General features: G+C 39.4%; 1 protein-coding gene and 1 long non-coding RNA gene across 3 annotated transcripts in view; one reads left to right on the forward strand and one right to left on the reverse strand.

Annotated features, from left to right (window-relative positions):
• LOC109962450 (uncharacterized) overlaps nt 1–23,029 on the reverse strand; it is a 33,725-nt gene continuing 10,696 nt past the window's right edge. Inside the window, exons 3-6 of one of the 2 annotated variants that reach the window (XR_002275261.1) lie at nt 16,618–16,714; nt 9,105–9,224; nt 4,992–5,067; nt 1–683 (exon numbers count right to left, since the gene is read on the reverse strand). This is a non-coding gene — a long non-coding RNA (uncharacterized LOC109962450). Of the gene's footprint in view, nt 684–4,323; nt 4,657–4,991; nt 5,068–9,104; nt 9,225–16,617; nt 16,715–23,029 lie in introns of those variants that run through there. The other variant, XR_002275260.1, reaches the window with a different exon arrangement.
• Nucleotides 8,591–23,029, forward strand: part of LOC109962449 (neuroblast differentiation-associated protein AHNAK-like) — a 30,000-nt gene continuing 15,561 nt past the window's right edge. The window contains exons 1-7 of the mRNA XM_020604160.1: nt 8,591–8,906; nt 15,701–15,750; nt 16,633–16,743; nt 17,993–18,106; nt 18,201–18,354; nt 18,755–18,915; nt 19,005–22,972. Of these exons, the coding sequence (XP_020459816.1) occupies nt 8,849–8,906; nt 15,701–15,750; nt 16,633–16,743; nt 17,993–18,106; nt 18,201–18,354; nt 18,755–18,915; nt 19,005–22,972 (4,616 nt within the window). The 5' untranslated portion in view covers nt 8,591–8,848. The remainder of the gene's footprint in view (nt 8,907–15,700; nt 15,751–16,632; nt 16,744–17,992; nt 18,107–18,200; nt 18,355–18,754; nt 18,916–19,004; nt 22,973–23,029) is intronic.

Consider the following 23,029-nt stretch of genomic DNA (forward strand, 5'->3'; position numbering starts at 1 on the left):
TTGGTTTTAAAATGTACAATGACGCTAAAGGCTTTCTATTCTATTTAGGCTTTGAATCAGGGGAAAAAATAACTAAACACAAATAGGCAAAATGTGACAATATGTTTGGAAATTCAGGAAATCTATTTTCCCTCCATTACTTTACAGCATGCGTGTTGTTGCAGTGCCATTTTTCTCTTACCGTAACTTTGTGAGTCTGACACAGAAGCAGAGTTGCAGTAGATGATGTTGGACAGAGGAATCTAGTGCTGGAATTCAGGGAGTGGCCACATGAGGAGGAGCAACACGTGCACTGCTGCACACAAGCACTGCTGGTGCTGCCATTTAAACGCATGAACAGAGCGTGTCTGATTCTATAGCCACACCTATGTTACATTGCAGTGCTATCTATCTATCTATCTATCTATCTGTCTGTCTGTCTATACAGCCATCCATATCCATCTATCCATCCATCTGTCTGTCTGTGATGACACTGAGCACAGTGAAACTGGATGTCCAGTATAAATGTCTGCCTGCGGCCCAGCAGAGTGCTGTGGTGTCTCACTCCGGGTTAATGTTTCTCTGCAGGCAGACATTTGTCTGCTGCAGCGCAGTAAAGCTGGGCTCTGGTTTGCTCTGGTTTGGAAACCCTCCATCTAGCAGGCTGACTCAGCACACACTCACAGAACAAACACCCTCTGCAGCTGCAAAACAATGGGATGGAACAACTGTACTGATGGGGAGGTAGGCAGATAGATCCAGTAGCACTTGACGAGATGTTAATGTAAAACAAATTTGTTATCTAAAAGAAATGTGTTTTATCTGTATAAATTATAGGAAAAGTGTAAAGTGGGGCTGCATTTACTATGAGACAGTAAAATCCCCTCTAACAGTGATGACTCCTCACTTAAAGGATAGGTTCCCATTTTCCAGGTCTGCAGTCAGGTGACCATATGAACACTGAACCAGGTTTTCTGTTTATACTGACCATTACTACCATCCACTCCTAAAACGCTTCCAATGTAAGTGAGAGAAACAAAAAGAGGGAATTTTGCATTAAAACATCTGTAAGTTTGGAAAATACCAACTTCAGCTTGACTTACTCAGAAGATTGAAATATCATATTAACTTCAGATTATTAAAAAAACCTGTTTCACTGTCTTTATGGGCATGTGACTAATGTTTTAAGATAGACTTTAAGATAGAACCTGTCCTTTAAGAGTAAACTGCAAACAAAAGAATTTTGTGTTTACAGTACTTACTACTGCCGTTTGGGGCTGCCAATACACAGAGTAGTCTGAGGCACACCTCGCATATGATGAACAACCTGTTTGTTGAACTGTCTTTGCACATTAATCTTAAGGTATTTTATGAGATTTTTTAAAAACAAATTCAGTTTTTCTTTTGGATGAGATCATCAGAGGCGGCAAAGAATTTCGGTGGTGTGCTTTTAGTGAAGAGTTCTAGCGCCCCACACTGGTCAAATAAATAGCTCCAGGCTTAAAATGTACAGTAACTGGTAGGAAAAACACAAATTATGGACATCAAAATGATAAAGACAGAAGTGGGAATGTGCCCGACAAGCTACACAACCCTGAGGAACAAGTTCATTTTTATCTGATTACCATTAAGGGACTTACAAGGTCATCTGGACACCGAGGAACTTCAAGTACAGGTCCAAGCTGCGACCTGACGCCTGCCGTCATGTAGAAATGGATTTGAATCTGCATCTTCGGACTAAAAGGCTCCAATTCATTTTTCAGAGGGAAACAAATGAGCTGCTGGTATGTTTTTTTCTTGAGCGAATCCACTGACTAAGACAGAGACGTACCACAGGCCATAGTGCTTTGTATCAAGGCGTTCTTGGAAAGGTTGCAACCAAGAACCAGCAAACAAGAAATAAGCTGAAGTGAGCGACCAGGTCATTGCAGTAACAAACACCCATGACCAAAACCTTCTCTGTCACAACAACTAATTACATTTATCCAAGTTATTCACCAAGTAACTATGAAGTACTTGTACTTTACTTGAGTGCTTCTAAATGATACTTTATACTTTACTACATTTCAAAGGAAAATACTGTACGTTTTCTTCTAAAATACGTTTATTTCACAGCTATAGCTACTCATTACTTTACGTAAAGAATTTTGCTGACAAACTGTAGGATGGGTTATTAAAATATGATGTAGGTCAAAGGTGAGAATTTTTCTGACAAACTGTAGGATGAGTTATTAAAATATGATGTAGGTCAAAGGTCAAAGTGTTTATTTGTCATATGCACAGTTAGGAAACGTGTTTCCCTGTAGATTAAACAACCTAAACGTATGTAGAGTCACTAAAATGAGCTCTTCCATATTCAGTGACAACATAAAAAGTTGCGTATTGGCCTAAAGTAAATACAGTGGCAAGAACCATTGGAGATGACTTTGTTTTCTCCATGACGTGGTTATAAAATGTGACTTGATCTTCATTTGAGTCACAAGTGTAGGTAAACAAAATGTGCTTAAGCTAATAACACACAAACAATTATAGCCTTTTATGTTATTACTGAACACACCCAGTTAACATTTACAGTACTGGTGGGAAAAATAAGTGTACTCTTTATTAACTTAATAACAGGTCGAAGCTCCTTTGGCAGCATTAACCTCAAACAAGCACTTCCTGTAGCAGTGGATCAGACGTGCACGATGTTCAGGAGAAACTCTGGACCATTCTTCCTCACAGAGCTGTTTCAGCTCAGACAGTATCCCAGGATGTCTGGTGTGAACAGCTCCATGAGCTCATGCCGCAGCATCTCTGCTGGGTCGAGGTCTGGGCTCTGACTGAGCTGCTTCACATGGCAGATTTACTTGTTCGGTCATTGATTTACTTCAGTCTTTAGGATCACTGTCCTGCTGCATCACCCAGCTTGTTCTGAGCCTCAGCTGGCAGACAGCTGTCCTGACATTATCCTGTAGGACACCCTGATAAACTGGGGAATTCATTTTCCCCTCCATGTTGGGAAGCAGTCCAGACCCAGAGCCAGCAGGGCAGCCACAAATCATGATGCTCCCTCCACAGTACTCTACTGTTGATGTTTTCATGTTGGCACACGGTTCCTTTTTACACCATACGTAGTGCCATGTGTTCTTCTCAAACAATTCAACCTCAAACATTTTCCCAGTAGTGTTGTGGAGTGTCAGGGTGCTCTTTGTTCTCATACCAACATGAAAACATCGACAGTAGAGTACTATGGATACTGTCTGAGCTGAAGCAGCTCTGTGAGGAAGAATGGTCCAGAGCTTCTCCTGAACATCGTGCACGTCTGATCCACAGCTACAGGAAGTGCTTGTTTGAGGTTAATGCTGCCAAAGGAGCTTCGACCTGTTATTAAGTTAAAGACTTCACTTACTTTTCCCACCAGCACTGTAAATGTTTACTGGGTGTGTTCAGTAATAACATGAAAGGCTATAATTGTTTGTGTGTTATTAGCTTAAGCACATTTTGTTTACCTACACTTGTGACTCAAATGAAGATCAAGTCACATTTTATGTGTTCAATAATAAGCCTATGACAAAAACTACCAGGGGTGCTTAGCAACAGTGTAGTAAAGTAAGTGCTTTTACTTGTGATACTTCTAATACTTGTTCATTTTACTGAACTAAAACTGAATGTATGACTTTTACTTGTAATAGAGTATTTTTACCTTGATTAAAAATACCACCAATGTCAAAACTTGATAAGCCTGAGGGGTGTAGGAGTTCTCCAGCTTACAATATCACAATCCTCTAAAATGTAATTATACGGTTTTCACATGGTGGCATTTCTGATGATGATACTGGTGATAACGGTAAAGTCTTAGCCAAAAACCAACCAAACCAGCTAAAGCCCTCGATCACAATGACCACAGGGCTGCACTGCCAGTGTAGTTCAATCTCATTTTCTCCAAATGAATTATAAATGCGGGTAATTAAAGGCAGAGTAGAAGCTATTAGTCACGTACGCCACTGGTTGGTAACATCTAGATGAGACACATGCATGTGGCAGATGTGCTTTCAGCACTACTGTATGAATGGAGGTCCATCACATGGTAACCACATGAGAGAGGGCCACATTTTGATGTATGTGCTGTAATTACATTCATTACAGTTATTAGTTCTGGTCCTTTCAGTCAGACTGTAAAATCTATATATTTTTGTAACTACTTCACAGGTATTTGAGTATACTTTGACTTTTTGATATTAACTTTATCTTTGATGCCTTGTCTGTGCTTTTCAATTGATACTGTTTCTTATTGTTTTACTTGTTTGTTGTATCAAAAAGTTGGTTATTATATGGGTTGTGTGATGATTTACATACAGTAGCTCCCCTCATGTATGTAAATGGAGCTGGCAAAATGTTACAGACTATTTTCAATATAGTGCTTTCAAAACATGCTCTTTCTGTATTTTGACTGCTTTATTTTTGATTAGATTACAGATAATTAGCAGGTACAAAAGGTCTTAGTCACTGTCAGAGTGGATGAATTTTGCAGAGGAGATTACCCGCCACCCACCATCAACCGCTGTACCAGAGTACAGCTCTGTCTTCAGTGGTCAGTGCAGTTTCCAGGAATCATTCTGTCTGGATGCACGATGTGTTAAGGTGCATTTAATATTCCACTCCTGACTCATTATCAGGTCCTGGTACAGATCAGGTCTGTGGGTTTGTATACAAACAAGAGCTGATGCAACACAAGTATCAGCGCTTGTCCTTGTAAATGCAGATTGTCGAAACCCACCTAATGACACCAACTAAGCTCCAAACCAAACCGTGAAGATGGTGCGTGAACCTCAAATATAAAAACATTTCTAGGTATTTTATGTATCCAGAGGAAACCCTCTGAGTTTTCCCCCCAGAAACCCCCACCTTCACAGCCCCACTGCTGCTTCGCTTACAAACACAAATAAGTGCCCGGAGCCCAAAGCGATATCTGTAACACTGATTACAACAGCTACTGAACCAGCCAAAAAAATGGAAAACTTCTCTTTTACCTGTATGTCCAGGGATTTGAACCAGCAACCTTTCAGCCTTGAATCCACTTCACGAATGTGGTAAATGCAGCTCAAACTGCAAAACATATGAGAGAAACAGTCAGTATACTGTATGTTTTTACATATCCTGCAGGATAAAGGCACATTCTGTACAATGAACAGTACAAGTTACAATGAGCTGTAGATTTAGCTATAAATCAAATCCATATTCTGCTTAACGATATCTTCACATTTTCCACTTTCCTATCTTATGTTTCTATAAATCAAAAAATACTTTTCTGTGGCAACAATATGAGCAAAGCAACATAACAAACTGTTAAACAGAGTAATAAATCCCTTCATTTCTAATGATTTCAAGTCAAAGCAAGTCACTGTGATATTTTGGACATGCCTGTCCTTCTTCCTCAAACCCAGACGTACTCAGTATCCCTGTGTCCTGTTTTACTAAATTCTGCCTACGTCTGAAGTATATTAAATGCCCATAATGAAGTTGTTCCAAACCTTAAAGGGCATTGTGTGTTCCTTATTGTGTGTTCCTTGATGTCTCAGTGTGATACAGATGGATGCTATTGTTCTCCTATAAAATCTAACATTTCAATGCAGCAGGAACAACCTGCAATTTAGTTGCTAAATACTCACTAGAGTATCAAATATGCATTGATCTGCAGCTGAAAATAGGTCCCAACAAATGCCCTCACTCCTCCTGGTTATAAATCATTTGGCTAAAAACAACAGGAAATTACTGAGCATTTAGAAAATTAAACTTTACATTTGTTAGCTGTTGGTGAATATTTGCATCATTAATTGGAATTAATGTGCTTAAGTACAATAGGCAGGATGGGAAAGTCAGAAGGTGTTGGTCCCTAAGGACAAAGCACATACAAGAGAGAAAGCACAAAAAAGAATTAAACAAATACAAATACATACAAATACATATGAATGTTTTATCTGAAAGCGTTCGTGTCTTCCATAGTTAGTCTTAACTGTCATAGGTGTTGTGTGTTAGCACCAGGTTAGAAGAGGCAGAGACTTTATCAGCACTGGGTTTGTGATCAACTGACAATTCTGACGATTCTTACTTACCTGACCTTACTTGTGAGTCAAACAAGACCTTCCTTTACGAGACTAAACACAAATCGTTACTTCTTTCACACAAATGTATATATTATGTGATAGTGCCGAAGGACACTACCTGGTGACATGCTACCTCAGAAGGAGGCCAGTCTTTGGTAGTGATGTACACATTGCTCTGACTCATGTCTTTTTGTCCTCTAGCATTTTCATGCTCAACATGTTGTCTGATAAATACTAAAAAAAATCTCATATATGATCAAAAAATGAATAAAAAGCCTCAGGGACTGATGACAAAGAAGAATAGAGCTGTTCAGCTTGTGGTCAATATTTTCTCCTCCTTCTGGCCAGGAACTGATTTAGAGCTTTTTGAACTTGAGCCAAAACTAAATGCTGTGTCACTTTGCCTGCTCATGCTCATGCTCATGGCCAAGAAGTAAAAAAAAAAAAGGAAAAGAGGTAAAGAGATTATCTCATCCATCTGAATCTGTCTGACTTGAATGTAGAATCAGAGACAAAAACATTTTTAGAATCACAAATGCAGAGATGTTTAAAGGAGAAAAGGAAGCTAGAGCAGAAGCGGTTTCATTAAATTAGCTAAACTGAAGTGTGACTCAATGTATAATGAGATAAAATAACTGTAATTATTAGCTCACATTTGAATAATTGCTCATTTAGTTTTATCAGACTGAATCATTGCATAACTGGAAAGTAACCGCATGTCAACTGAACAGAGTTTGAGAATGTGCCTAAAAATATCCGTCCTGATACCTGATATCATCGCTTTGGCCGGGCTGTGGAAGACACTCATCCTGGAATACTGTTGCATATGTGTTTTTATACTATATTATTGTAGTTATTTTGTACAGACATGTAAAGCGTAAACATTGCATACTGCAGGAAAACCCATACTTGAGATACTGCAGGTCTGGACAGTAGAAACTACCTAATACCTGTGCTTCCTGTCACCATAGTGCTGCCTTGCACTTCTGCAGTATTGATCTGAGGGCTGAGGCCAACATGGCTAATGCACCACTAGCTTCTCTCTCAGGTCCTAACATCACTTAGCTCTTAAAACACAAGAGCACCCAGAGAAGCGGTGAGTGCAGCCATGATTTGGTCAGCAGGCAGGTAAAAACATCCAAATAGATTTTCAAATAAAACCTGATGCTCATGAAGGAGATGTATGCAAGGGGTTATCATCCTCTCCAGCACCCCTTGGGTACATATATGGTCAGCATAAATAACCTCCTCCTGAGGGAGTTGAAGCCTCTTTTTTTGGACAGCGGCCATGTTGTAATTGTCCAGTTTTCAAAAGCTCTTAACCTGTGTCTTCTCCTTCAGATGTAACAGCTTTCACTTGAAGTCACATGTTCAGTCTGAGTCAGGCAAAGACCTGGTTAGTCGCTTGAGGAAGGCAGGACAAGCAAGTCGCATCATAGGAGACAGATACACTTATGATCACCAAAGCTTTAAGATTCCGTCTAACAATAACTTTTATCACTGATGTCAATTATTGATATTCCTGTATTGTCTGTAATTAATTAAAAAATCCCCAAATAAGTGCCTGGAGCCCAAAGTGATATCTGTAACTGCTTGCTAAAAACAAGCAGCAGTCCTCCCATTTTAGAAACTGGAACCAGAGACATTTTCATTTGATGATGGTTAAGTGATTGGACAGACTGTGGTACATTATTTTTCTTTGCTGAAAAACAAATTAATTAACTGTTATAATTGATACTTTCAGGTCGAATTGAAGCTGAAATTTTGTGCAAGATGAAATTACAATATTTTAATGTTAGGGTAGCAATTTAAGACAAACCGGATGTTTTTTAAGTCTCAATCTGAGGTAGCATCATCAGCGTTATAACTCTCAGGCTTAATCTTTCTATGCTTCCACATTAGCATCTATACTTCATAACACATGACTACCTTATTCGTTCGCCATGTGAACACATATTCTCTTTCTGTTGGTTGCACGCTGGATGAATCACACTGTAGGTTCCTGAGCTACATGTTTACTGTATTTGCGACACTGTATTTGTGCCTGGAGTCAGTGTGCCCAGAGCACAGATTTACTTTATCATTTGTCATTTCAAAATGTAATCTTGAAAACTGCTGTTCTGACCTGAGCCTCACAGGCCACCATAACTGGCGCTGTTTAGATTGATCTCCCTCAGTTTCCTTACACGCTTTGCCCTGCTGAAATCCTCATCATCTTGCCTCCCTGTCCACAGTGAGGTGTTTTAAACTAAGTGTATGTCTTCAAATTGAGTTATTGCCCCATGTCAATAAACGATTTCACCCCACTCTCATCACTGCTGGAGCCAGAAGCTGACATCCTGATTGTCCTTGTCCAACTAGGATGGTCACTGAGATTGAAAACAGGAGAGAGGAAGAAGAGGAGGAGGAGTAGAAAAGAACTGAGGGATGTATCTGTGTGTGCTGGGGGGTGGGGGGCAGCTCCTCCCATAATTAAGTTAGCATGCTGCTCTGGAGGTCCATGTTTATGGGGCAGGCGAGGGAGTTTCCTTCACTCGGTGGACAGTTCAGAGGCAGCAGTGAGCTCTAACTCTCTCTGCTCGCCTGTTATTTCTGCAACTCATCTCTTGCTGCGCTGCGGCGCTCTGACCTGCAAACACAGACTGATCCAGCACAAGGCGGGGGAAGCTGCAGCAGCAGCACCTGACTAACCCTCCACCAACACTGTCTCTCCCTCCAACTCCCCCGCTTGCCTGACCCAGGACCTCGTCTCTGCTGCCGCCATCTCAACCACCGCTGCCATCATGTGCGACTGTTTCCACCTGGCCTTCCCCAACTGGCAAGCTGCCTCGTCAGGAACGGGTGGGCATCACTCTCTCTCTGCTCTGTTTTTCCTCTATCTGTGATTTTGTCTGTGCTGTCTTTCCATGAGCAATTCACTGAATCAGCAGCAGGGTTCAGTAGTGCAGTGGGAGAGATTATGTTTATGTGTTTGTGATGAAGCCAGTGAGCAAATTTAAGGCAGCTGGTCCTGATGCTGAGTTGTGTTGTGTTGCTGACCTGCATTGAGCACTGGGTGTGTCTGCAGGGTACGGGGGAGTGTTTCAAGATGTCATCATAGTGGATGTCAGGCACCTCCGCACTTCTCCTGCTTCCCTCCTGCTGTGTTTGTAGTCGCAGCTGAAAAGCAAACAGACTCGGTTACTGCGCAATTCAGCAAAGCAGAAATCAGGATCACGCAGATAGTAATAGAAGACAACTTCCTGGGGCTAAAGATGAACCAGCTGCTGAAATATGGGAAAAAAAGATTCCCAAAATTAGTAATGCCTTTGCTGGCAGAATCCCCACAGGTGTAAGCTCTAAAGCTGAACGCTTCCTGTGACAGATTACCTGTAAACTTGCATCAGTTTTACTGCTTAGTCTAAAATTTCTAAAAATGAAAGATACTGAACGCTCTGAAGCATAAGCAGTGCACAGGTGGAAATTATTTATTGCAAATTCATTCTATCTTTATGGGTCCATCTCATGGATGTTGATGTTGTCTGTGCATAACTTTAAAATGACAAACTGTAGATGCAATGTAAATAAACCATATCTGATCAAGTACAGAACATAGTTATGTAGATTTTGATGACATGGATCAAGAATCTTCAGATTCAGCTGGGTAAACACGGATGCGTCACTATCCATCACAATGAATGACTGACATACTAATCCTTTAATGGTTAGAATTTCATTATGCAAGTCGCTTTTGCAGACACTACAAGGCTGAAATGGCGTTGTTGGCTCCATACATATTTGTGTTTCCATTCAGCAAATGTTTTCTGGTGCACAATGCACAGTTTTACACCACTATTTTCAGGAAACATTATTTTGCTTGAAAGTTTTTTTTTTACTTATAATGTGTAAGTCAAACAGAACTATTAGCATATTTTTATGTATAAAAATGGCATAAATCAAGTTGCAACAATGCTCACTGGAGTTTATCGTCTGTCTCAGGTAACTGCTTATCTATGCAAAATGTCTTCCAATTGTCTAGAAAAGAATTATGTTTATTAGTGGATATCTTGACATGTTACTGCATTGGTGGATGCTTTAGCAGGAGCTTTAAGAGGTGGATATGTACTGTGTATTAAATTATTAATGCAGTATTTTTATGTTTATGCTTTCCATTTCCCATAATCGTCTTCATTTACCTCTGCTGTTTATTTGAAATAAATGTCCCAGATGACGTGGAGAGGCTCCAGGCGACGCTCAAGGTCAGAGAAAGAGTGCGTAACAAGGAGAGAGAGCGCAAGCAAGGAAATGAGGCAGTCGAGATGGCTAATCTGCTCAGCAGCAGAGCCTAAAGCAGCTTTAAATCAATATTACACCACTTGAATAGTTTATATGTCTTCTATCACTCAAAGTAGCTTTACTGAAAACATTCAACCTGAGCATTTGTTTTAAAATGCATCAACCAGCTGGACATTGCTTTATATACTGTATATACACACAGTGTTTCCATTTAGATGTTCATTCTTAACAGGGAGGAAAACGCCTCCAAAACATCCTGTAGACTTATAGATTTAATAGTACACTTAAGTGAATTTAATAGAAAACAAAGCTGCTTCTCCAGACTCTATTTACATGGCTGTGGTCAAAACAGGCTACTGTCATGAGAGTAACCCTATACTGTTCAGTGAACACTTTCAGCAGTAACTAACATTTACCGTCAGACCCTCTGATCAAGTAACCCAGCTAAATGATCAGTAAATCAAAGTCGCTTGCTGCTCCAGGCATGTGAGGCAAAACAAACAGTAAAAAGTGTTTGATTGGGGGAGTGATTGCTGACCTGATCTAACTTTGTGTGCCTGTGTTGTAGAGTAGTGCATTGTGGGAATACTGGCAGATCAAGATATGAATTCTGTGATGAAGCTCAGCAGCAGATTAACAGACTGACAACAACTCACTTTAAGTCAGCAGCAGATTAACAGACTGACAACATGCACGTTTGTAGCCTCATGTTCATATATGTAATCCATGCAGATTATGCAGAGAATGTAATTCTGTTTGTTTCCTTTGCCCAAATCTTATTATAACTGGACTCAAACAAATGGCCTTCCAATGAAAGGAGCTGGTGTCAGTCAAACCAAAAATGAGCAAAATCCAAATCCAGGAACACAAATAATGAGCTGTGTCACTTTATATTAGTTTAGTGAAGAGGGGAGCTTCAGGAAGCCTTCCAGGTGCTTTTCAACTGGGAACAAACTGGAGCAGAAGGTGGTTATGTAAGAGATGAGCTGAGGACAGACAACCAACACAGTACAGTTAGGATTTTTAGTTGAGAGTACATCAACAAACTTATTTAAAATTCTAAGACTGCAGTCCTCATTTCCTGATTTAAACTGATGCCAACACAAGCGATTATGTGAGAGGTTCACTGTCTGTTTCCTGATTTAAACCAAGCGATTATGTGAGAGGTTCACTGTCATGCCGTTGTGTTCGTACAGAGGAGTGAAAGTATCAATATCAGTGTTGTTTACAGCAGACAGTGCCTGCAGTTTACATCTGCACAAACACAGAGAGATGAGACACACCCAAATCCAGAGCTGCAATTGTACCCAAAAATGAAGCATGCAGGATCTGCACCACAAATGACTTCAGCATCTACTGCTTGTACTTCTATATGTGCAGAATACTGCCACAAAAGTCAAATCAGAACATCAGGCAACAGCTTTATGATCATTTACTACATAAAAACTAGGATAGCTCCAGCGGGTGTATGGCCTCTACACATGATTTTAACAATTATACCCAGCAGAATTGTTATCAAGGCGTCTGCAACGCCCACATGACAAATATTTGAGAAAGGAGGTTCAGTATGTAAGGTGCCAGTAGTTGTGGCAGGAACACTGGCCCTCTGCCTGAATGAAGTGGTGAACTGCATACATCATCCAGTCATGACATGCAGGGCCTTAATCCTCCATAAACACACTGCCCACACTGATACCATGATTCAGAACTACAGCTATGTACTTAACATATTGCACATGACAGTCTTCAGCCTTGAGGGACCCAAACACTCCAATTAATTTAATGAATCTATTTAATTCTGTTCAGCTTAACTTCCTGAAGACACTGGGTGCCAGTAGCTCCACGTAACACCTATGTAAAAACAGAATAGTGAATGTACTAGATGTCTGAAACCTCTAAAGTATACAATTACTGATAGTACTAATTTAAAAAGATGACACTGCACTATATTAGTTGCTACTGAAAAGATCGATGTAGCTTTAAAACACTTTAAAAACAGGCCATATAACACAAGAAGGAATTCTTCTGAAAGTCTGTACATAACATCAGAGTTGGACGACATTTATCAGACTTGAATGTCAATATCTCCCCAGGGTGTTTCCTTTCCAGTGCACTATTTCAGTGACAAACAGCTTCCTGTTTCAAAGTATGTCTCCTCCTTCTAATCCATTTGTTATGGCATTTAGTATCTCTGCTTCTCTATTTGCACAGGAGACTTTCATCTGTTTACATTTCAAGAAGCACATTTAATATATTTGCAGGCTTTGTGTGCAAGAAGACTCATGTTTAAAATAACACGTCTACAGTAGGTTTTTGTCTCATAGAGCATGAACGATTACTCAATTTAGTGGATTGATAAAAATAATCAGCAACTATTTTGTCACCCGATTATTCATTTCATTCATATCAAGCAAAAATGGAAAAAAAAGCGGCTACGATTTCTCAGGTTCCAGCTTCTCAAATGAGAGAATTTGCTGCTTCTCTTTGTAATATACAGTATCACAGTGAACTGAATACCTTTTGGTTTTCAGACTAAACAAGGTATTTAAAGATGTGACCTTTGGCTCCAAGAAGATGTGACTGTACTATGTTCTGACATTTCATAAAGCAAATGATTAACCAATTAATCAGCCATCCTACTCTCAGCTATACCACCCCCCATGTCACTCTGCTGCCTACAGCCCTTCTGTTGTTATTCCAGCTTCTCCACCCTGTGTTGTCAAAGTATGGTCTGTAAGTCAGCCCCGCCTAGCATCTAGCCAAGGTTACAACAAGCACAAGTAGACGTATCAGACATGGAGGAGTTCTGGGCAGCTAAAAGTCTGAACCAGCGGCTGCCAGAGTGAAGAGGTGGCATCTTTAGCACAGAGAGAGTGGGACAAAGAAAGAGCAACAACCAGGGTTAACATGGGTTTGGCTGTTTGACATGGAGAGGGTTAAAAGCAGCCAGAGGACTCAGACTGGATTCAGATGTGGCCTTCTTTCTTCTGGATGTGTTAGCATCTAAAGCTAACCTGTTTGTTTTGGTAGCATTAGCCACCTAGCATAGTCATAGCTTATTAATTAATATGATTTTAATTGGAAGTAACTGGAGCTTTGTGTCACATTAGCAGTAACTGGACTGACACATTTACTGTTAGTCAGCTAATGCTAGCTTCATTTATGTACAGTTTGTTACAAACAGCCATCCATAGTTTATGGATCACTTTAGGTAACCGGATGTGATGGGGGTAGCAAAGAGCAGTTAGGAGCAGCTTATGGTGTCTGTATTGAGTCTAACTGGACCCTCTGGGTTAAAAAGAAGCTAGATTGAGTAGTTTTAAAGTAGTTTTGTAATTCATTTGGGTAATTGATTAAGTAACCAAATTTAAGATGGTGTATTTATAATAATCAATCATAAATTCATCTAAATTTAAAGTTATTTTAAGGAATAATAAACAGGTGCAAAGTCTCTGAACAATATCACCATGAGGACCTTTAAAAACATTTAATTCAATATGGGAGTGGTAAATTTAGGCAAGGTGACCAAAATAGGCCCCGCCCCATCTACCTGTGACTAAACAAATCACATTCGTTACTTTAAGAGTCACACTCACACCAGGAATCTTTAAGTGCAGTCGGAACAACGTGTCCATAACACGCTGTTAATTCCCTGGAGTTAAGCAAACAGCTGCAGCAGGTAGGTGCGCTGTGTTTGATTCCACAGAATGAGCTTTCATTCTAAAACTCTGAGATGTTGATGACAGTATGATAAGAATTCATTCAGCACTTGACTTTAAACAGGCAGCAATAAAGGCTTTTAGTACATGTTTAGACTGTGGCGTGTTCACTGGGACAGAGATCACAGTGTGGGTCTTTTCTGTCAGATATGATTTCTAATCTTGGTGTTAAAGGAACATGATTCTGTGATGACAATGCAAGTTTTTAGAGCTATAATTTTATTTGATCTCTGATAACCAAACTTGAGGCGGTGACACACCCTGATAGAATAACAGGCATTATACCATCGGTCTCTTGCTTTAACTGTCTTCTAATGCGCTTACACAGGCTGTAAGAACTCTTCACAAGACGCACATTAATGTGAGGTTGTGGGTGGGGTGTCAGTGCTAGCTGAAGAATTATATGGTGCTACAGTATATATGTTCAATAGTGTGGATCATTTTAGGACTGTTATATAAATTTAATTGAAAAGTTGTTACACTTTTTCAAGGTTTTAAAGGAATACTTATCCCCACAATTATATGTTTTGCACTTGTAGCCTGAACAGCCAGAACAAAGGCTGTTTTCAAATTAATTCACAGAAAGCTCTCTACTTGTATATTTTAATACAGACCAGTTGGTTTTAACAGCAGTAAGAGAACACGAAAACATCCATAAAAACTGTGGAGCAAAGATTGTACCCCGAACATTTTTGTTTGTTTGTTTTTTATGATACATTTGCTCAGTAAACCACTTCTGGTTCCCCATTAGAAAAAAAGACTAATCAGCTGCTTAAAGGTGAAAAACATTTTATGTGCAATAGAAATAATTTCATCCTTAGTGCTGAGTCCAGCTGCATTTATTCAGTACTAACGTATACTGGCAACGTAAATGTTTATCAGTGGCTTCTTGGTGATATGAATGTATTAACCAATGAGGATCTGAAACCACAGAAAATCTGGAGATGTTTATAGTAAGAGACCGTGCAACACGATTTCTCCTCAAAAGTCGACCCTTTTTATACAATAATCTACAGTTATCAACTTTTAAATTTGACTATTAACAAATGAACTACATCCCTAAGTAGGAATTCTGATACAATAGAACTCTCAAATTTGCCTGTATAAAGGCGTATTTTAAAATGGAATCAGTCCAAATATAGGTCAGGTATTGGAGCATGTAATAATAATACTCAGACTAACCAGATTCATTCGGAGTCAGACTTTCCTATTTCAGCAGCCTTGAAGGGCTGAGCTGAGAAGCTAGAGTCTAATCTGCGGGTCGATACAGTGCATCGCTTAATAGATGGAGGAGGCAGCAGGCCCCTGGAGAAATTATTGCCAGGAAAAATCCTAAATAGTCTCATTGTGTGTTCCAGTGTCTCTCTGAGCTTTAAAACAACTACCAGGAGTCGGATGGGGTGGAAGACTCAGCTTACTGCTCAATCACTAGCACTTAACCTCTGTTTGTATGTGTGTGTACATTTGCGCAGTTTTCATTGCTTTCATTCGTTTATGCAAAATATTATTTTGAGACAGTTATTCACTTGTGTGTGCAGAACATAAAGGAATAAAGCTCTGCTATTTACTAAAGCATACTTAGAATAAGCAGATGTCACATCAGATGTTATTTTGGCAATCTGGGTTTTTTTTTGTGAACAGGAGCTGGTCGAAGGCTGAGAGGACCAGAGCCTGGTACAGAGGACGAATCAGTGAGTTATTTCACAGTGACTGAAAGTCACATAAAAGTTTTATTCTGTCTTTCGGTTTGATTTCTTTATCTGTCACTAAAGGTTTTGGTCTTGGCTTCAATCAACAACAACAACAAACAAACAAACAAACAAACAATCTCTTCATCATGCCAGCATTTATCAATGAATATTTGATAGATTCGCATAATTTTTAATTCACTTATTGTGTGTTTTGATATTCAGTTTGTATCCTTGAGTTTTGGAATGAAACTACATAAAACCAATACGACTCATGTACTGTAGGTTTGGAGTTATGCTGTTAAGTGAAATAATAAGTGCTAATGTTTAGCATGTTAGCCACTGAACTTTGACATGCTATCTAACAATAATCACAATATGACTGAAGCTACAGTATCACAGATTCAGTCATTAGTTTCAGAAGTAACCAGTCATAAACTGTTGGTGGCACTAAATGAAAATTCAAAAGATCACCAAAGTTATTAGGATTCATCACCAAAGGACTATTATGTGCTAAATTATTTAGTGCTACATACAATAATTTTATTGCTTTGATATTTCACTCTGGTGTAGAGCTGACAGAATTGCCAACATTGCCATCCATGGAAACACACCATTAATATGACAATAATTAATTGCCAAACAGTTACACATCCAGTCTGTGCTGCCTTTGGCATAACAAGGTGTTATCACACAATTTGTGATCCAGTTCTCTCTAAACCTTCCTTGTTCAGGAATGTGTTTTAGTTTTAAAAGTGTTTTTCAGGTGGCTGGAGAGGAGGAGATGTTTAGGCAGATGAAAAAAGTCTGAATAACACTGACTGAATAACTGTTTTAGGAGCAGACCATGTTGCTTTTGTGTTGACTGACCTCATGTCCACACAGATATCTGATGAGCCACCTGCGTTCACAGAGGAAGAGAGACCACGCCCTCAAGGATCGTCTCCCGTCGAAGAATATCCTGAATCTGAAAAATACACAGACAGTGACAAAGAGGTAAAGAACACCATCATACCACTATATCATATGACCACAACAAACCAGGCTACAGGGAGAAACCCGGTTAAGACACTAAATCAAAGAACCCACTCACTCCATAACCTGGATATGCAGTTAAAATGTAAGATGGCCTCTCCAGCAGAAATAACTGGGTCTTTCCTTTTTTCTCACCTCAGTTGGGGAAACAGGATATCTATTTAACATAACATTTAAAGAACTCAACCTGGTTACTTTAAATGATTGTAAAAACACTGAACTATTCAACAGTCTGTTTAGTTCAGGCCATAAATAAATGGAGCTAGAGAAATAAAGCCATGACCACAAGAAGCAAGCTTGTGCCTTTGTATGTAAACATGTGCGTTGTAGTGCTCCTTTTGCCTGCCACTCTCAAAAATATGTATTCTTTGTCAGAATCTGTAAAATCTTTGATAGAGGAAACTGCTGTGTTGGCTGTTTCTTATACTAAAGCAGCCACAGACAATACAGTGTGTTGTTGTACAGTACACCGCCTGCTAAATGGAATGGGATTTTTATTTTTTTTGATAAATTATTCCATAAATTGTGCAATTTATTTCCTCAAATGACAATTAATTCCCTCAAACTAAGAATGATTAAATTATGCATTAATTTGTTCTTTTCACCATTATGAACAGCTTGGATTTAATACAGATTTAATCTTGGACTGAGATATGTGGATATACTGTACTTGGGGTTTTTGGCTTTAATCACACTGTTACTATCTTTGACATCCCTCGATGAATGTGTGCTGCTGAGAAGGAAAATGAAATGCATTAAAAGCACAGTATTGCATGGGCAAAGGAAAAAAACCCTGAAAAAGAACTAAATGGGGCGTTCTTTATTATTATTATTATTATTATTATTATTATTATGAAGTGAGTACACAGAATGCACAAAGTAGAAATCTGAGGATGCAACTGATCAACAATTTGTCTGTATAAACTTAGTGGCTTTCTGCTGTGTCCAGTCAACAGTGCATGCTATAAAATGGGATTTCTATTTTTGTTTACTGCTACTCCCATGTATCAACGTACATATATGTAGAATATATACCTTTCTCTCTCAGTTCAAATGCTTCCAAAGACTGTTAGTGATGAAATATCTCTATTCTTCTATGAAATATCTATTCTTTTTTCTGTTTACTAAGGCTGAAGCTCTGTCTTCAACATTAATCTTTTTAGAATATTATGTTTAAACATTTAAAGATTTGTCTCTGTTTTTCTTTAAGGGTGCAACAGAGCATGACTCACACCACAAAAGTGGGAGTGTAAAGAAAAGCAAACTCTCTGGGCTTGGGTCCATGTTTGAAAAGTGCTCGACTCCAAAGATGAGTAAACTGAAGGTGAGTCAATCCCACCTGCTCCTCTCTGTACTGTATCTGCAAAAACCCAGCTAAAGGTGCAATGATAATTCTTTCTATTTTGATGTGCTGACAGGAAGCTCACAGCCCTGAGTCTGGGGTGATAGTGAAAACAGCCAAAGATGGCTCTGCAGAAGGTCTAATTTATGGTGGAGGGGGGAAAGAGGGACTCTTCATTAAGGAAGTGGTACCAGAGTCACCAGCCTCAAAAAGCCTGAAGTTGAAAGAAGGTATGCTAACAGCTGAAATTTGAAACCATTAGAGACATTATTTGCAATTGCAAGGAAAACTAAAAATGCTCTAAATAATCAAACTGAGAAATAGTTGAAATTAGGTACATTGGAAAATCTGTGGTACTTGTAAATTCCTCATTTTATTCCGAGATATTCAACATATAAATATCAAAAGCTAGAAAAAATACCTAATTTAAAACTACAAAAAGACTAAGTACTAACACTTTTGTCCATGTAAATACCATTATCTTCACTAAAGAAACTTTAAGAGCCAGTTTAAAAAGAAATAATACTGTATTTGTAATTTTCATTCCACTGAATAATTCCTGTTATCACTCATGAAACAGTATCTCATCTTTTGCTTCTGAGATATTTGTGCTCTTTTTTTTTTACACAGGTGATCAGGTTCTGAGTGCCACTGTGTATTTTGACAGCATGCCATATGAGGACGCTGTTCGGATTCTGGGGCATGCTCACGCTTACAGAGTGAGGCTCTGTTTGAAACGCAACCAAAAAAGCACAGAGACTGAACCTGGCATCGATTCTGACACTATCCCTGTAACTATTTTCAAATTGTCTCCTCAAAACCTTTCTGATAAATAGTCTTGGGGCTAAAAATGACAATCCATATTTCTATTGCTCAACAGGAAGAAGAGCTCGACACTCCAGAGATGAGAGAGCAAGGAAAAACCAAAAGGCATGGAGATGCACGTATTTCGTGGCCCAAGTTCCCCTCTTTTGGATCAGGACAAAAGTCCCGTTTTACAAGGTCTCACAGTTCCTCAGAGGCTGATGAGCAGAAGAAACTGGAGCTCAGCCCAACCACAAGTGACACAGAGTCACCTATAAAATCTCAGGATGCTCTCAAAGGCAAAAAAAGGTACAAAACAAAAGCTACTGTTCCAACAAAGAGAGACCACATAAGTTCACCTGAAGACCAGGAAACAGATGCACCAACAACTGGGCAGAGCAGTGACGACACTGACCACACAGTAGACATGCAGGAAACACCTGACGTCTGTGTGGCAAAGGACCTGAAAAGAGTGGAAGACTCAAGAGCTGAGCAAAATGATCAAACACTTACTGAAAATGTTCAGCACAAGGTGAAGATTAGTGTAAAGAGCATTATGAAAACAGCAGATCTAATTGTGCCTCTGGGAGATCAAGAAAGCCCCTCTGGCATCAAGTCTCCTGATGAGAAAAGAAAAAACAAAGAAAAGTCTGAATTAAAAGTGAAAATTTTAGGGAAGGATAAAAAAGATGCAAAAACAAAATCCTCACCAAAAAGACTAAAAACACTAGGTGCAAGTACTGAAACGGAGGATCAATCTGGAAAATATGACGTCTTCCCAAGTTTGGAGTCACACAAAGAACCAAAGGGAGATCAACTAACACTTGATGCTGAGCCTCAAATAATCAGCAGTGAGAGTTCAACCATAGTTCCACAAAAATCTGTGAAAATGAGTGTACCAAAGGTGGAACTTGATATATCTGATGTCACATTTTTACAAAAATCTCAGAAGAAAGGTGAAGAAAAAACAAGGAGAGGAAAGGACACAAAACAAAAACAGGAAACCAAGACAGGACCAACATATAAACAGCCTAAAGTAGACCTGAGTGAAATTGCTACTGAGAGAATTATACAAGAAAAGAATGTAAATGGTGAAGAATGTACAGCTAAAACTGAGCAGATTACAACTGAGGAGACAGGGGCAATCGAAGACCCTTATGACAGACTGTCAAAACGCAGTCTTCCAAAAACAAAACTTCCCAAACGTGAAGACATTGAGATTCCAGGTATGGAAGACAAGTCTATGAGGACCAAAGACAAAGTCATTAAAGAGCCTAAAACTGTTTTTACAGGACAGAATTCTAATGAAATTCAAGCTGAAACTGTACAACTGTCAATTGATGTTGACAGTGTGAAAGAGGCAGTTTCAAAATTGCCTGGATATAAGCTACCTAAGGTTGACACATATGGAATGCCTATTCCTGAGGAAATTACTGTGATTGATGCAAATGCACAAAGAATATCAGTGAAAACACCTACTAAAGTTGTAGATGCTAAAACAAAATATGAGACACATTTCACAAAGTTTGACATAAATGCCTCTCCAGAAATCTCCAAGACTATGGTCAAACTACCAAAGATCACACCTGCTGATTTAACTTTAGCTGAGGAACCTTTAACTGAAACAAAGGTAGGTTTGATAAAAACTGAAAAGGACTCCAAAACTAAGCCAAAACAAAGTGACAAAGAAATTAAAACTGAGATGTATAAACAAGACAATATTACAATACCTAGCCAAAAAAGTGCACAAGAAAGAGCCATTCTTCAGCCACAAGAAACTGACCAAACAGAACGCACAAAGGCCATCGCATTTGACTATGAACCTGTAGTTAAACTCAGCCAAAAAAAATCAGATAAAAAATCAAAGGAGAAGATAACAATGCCTAGTGTTGAAATGGCAAAACCAGATATAAAAATCCCGGACATTGGAATTGACTTGCCAAAACAATTGGTCTCTGAGCAAAAAAAAGACACAGTTAAAGAAGAAAGGATTATATTGGTCCCAGAAGTAAAAACATCAAAAAGTGGACCAAAGAAAACCAAGGGGCAAACTGGGGAAGTCATATCTGATTTCAAAATGCCTGAACTTGAGAGCATTGAATATATTGATTCAGAAGGTGGTTCGCCAGCCAATAAAGTGGATGGTGTGAGGCTTACAAGTTGTGAAGTTACTCTTGATGCTACAAAGTCAAAACCTGAGAAGTCCATTCCAGCAATAAGAGGTGAAGTAAAAGATACTGAAGCTGAAAAGCACTTGATTAAACTGCCCAGATTTGAAACTGTTACTCCAGATATCAGCATAAATGTGCCCAATGCAGAGGTAATCACTGATGGGGCAGAGATGAAAACACTTGAAAGACAGGGGAAGGATGGTACATTTAAAATGCCAAATCTCATCATTTCCATGCCAAAGGAAAAAGGGCCTAAAATTGATGTAAGCCTTTCAAAAAAGAATGCAGATTACAAACTACCAGAAGTCCATGATACTGACATTGCTCTTAGAAGTGTAGATGTTTCTATTCCAGAGCAAATGATAGTCATCAAAAAACCTGAATTGCAAACTAAATCTCAGCAGATTGAAGGTGAGCTTGAAGGACAAGGAAGCAAGGATAAAATGCCAAAGACTGCCATGAAAATGTCAAACTTTAAAGGGCATGAATTTGATTTGAACTTATCCACAAAAGATTCACAAATCACACTACCAGAGGCTAAAGCTGAGGTCAAACCTCTACAAGCCCCTGAAGCTGACGTTACTCTTGGAGGTGTAGATGTTTCTATTCCAGAGCAAGAGATGGCCATTGAAGAACCTGAACTGGAAATGAAACCTCTGCAGATTGAGGGTGACCTTCATGGACAAGGAAGCAAGGTCAAAAAGCCAAAGTTTGCCATCAAAATGCCAAGAATAAAAGGACCCAAATTTGACTGGCGAACCTCCCAGAAAGGTTTAGATGTGGCACCACAAGAAACCAAGGCTGAAGTCAAACTCCCAGAAGTCCAGGAGACTGACTTTACTCTTGGAAACATACCTGTTTCTATTCCAGAGCAAAAGATATATGTTGAAAAACCTGAACTGGAAAGTACCACTACAGAAGTACGAGATATGGGCAAAGGCATCATTACTGAAGGGGTTCCTGCAGTAAACACTGAAGCACCCAGCATCAAATGCCCATCAGTGGATATAAAAACTACAGGAACTGAACATGACGAGAAAGGAAGCAAGTTCAGACTGCCAAGTCTTGGATTTTCTGTGCCCCAAGGCAAAGGACATGACACTGATTCAAGCTCAACAAAGAAAGATTTAGATGTGGCACTACAAGAAACCAAGGCTGAAGTCAAACTTCCAGAAGTCCCTGAGACTGACATTACTCTTGGAAACATGCCTGTTTTTATTCCAGAGCAAAAGATATATGTTGAAAAACCTGAACTGGAAATCAAACCTGTGCAGATTGAGGGTGACCTTCATGGACAAGGAAGCAAGGTCAAAAAGCCAAAGTTTGCCATCAAAATGCCAAGAATAAAATGGCCTGAATTTGATGTGAGCTCCTCCCCAAACAATTCACAAATCACACTACCAGAGGCTAAAGCTGAGGTCAAACCTCCACAAGCCCCTGAGGCTGACGTTACTCTTGGAGGTGTAGATGTTTCTATTCCAGAGGCAGAGATGGTCATTGAAGACCCATCAGCTGAAGTGGAAGCCAAAGCTCCTGAGATCAAAGTTGCGACAAAGGATACGAAAGGATCCCCATCAAAATGGAATATGCCGACAGTGAAATGGCCAAAATTTGGAGGTGGCACTCCAAGTACCACTACAGAAGTACCAGATATGTGCGAAGGCATCATTACTGAAGAGGATCCTGCAGTAAACACTGAAGCACCCAGCATCAAATGCCCATCAGTGGATATAAAAACTACAGGAACTGAACATGACGAGAAAGGAAGCAAGTTCAGACTGCCAAGTCTTGGATTTTCTGTGCCCCAAGGCAAAGGACAAGACATTGATTCAAGCTCAACAAAGAAAGATTTAGATGTGGCACTACAAGAAACCAAGGCTGAAGTCAAACTTCCAGAAGTCCCTGAGACTGACATTACTCTTGGAAACAT

This window comes from Monopterus albus, unplaced genomic scaffold, assembly GCF_001952655.1.
Source record: "Monopterus albus unplaced genomic scaffold, M_albus_1.0 scaffold64.1, whole genome shotgun sequence".
Lineage (NCBI taxonomy): Eukaryota > Metazoa > Chordata > Actinopteri > Synbranchiformes > Synbranchidae > Monopterus > Monopterus albus.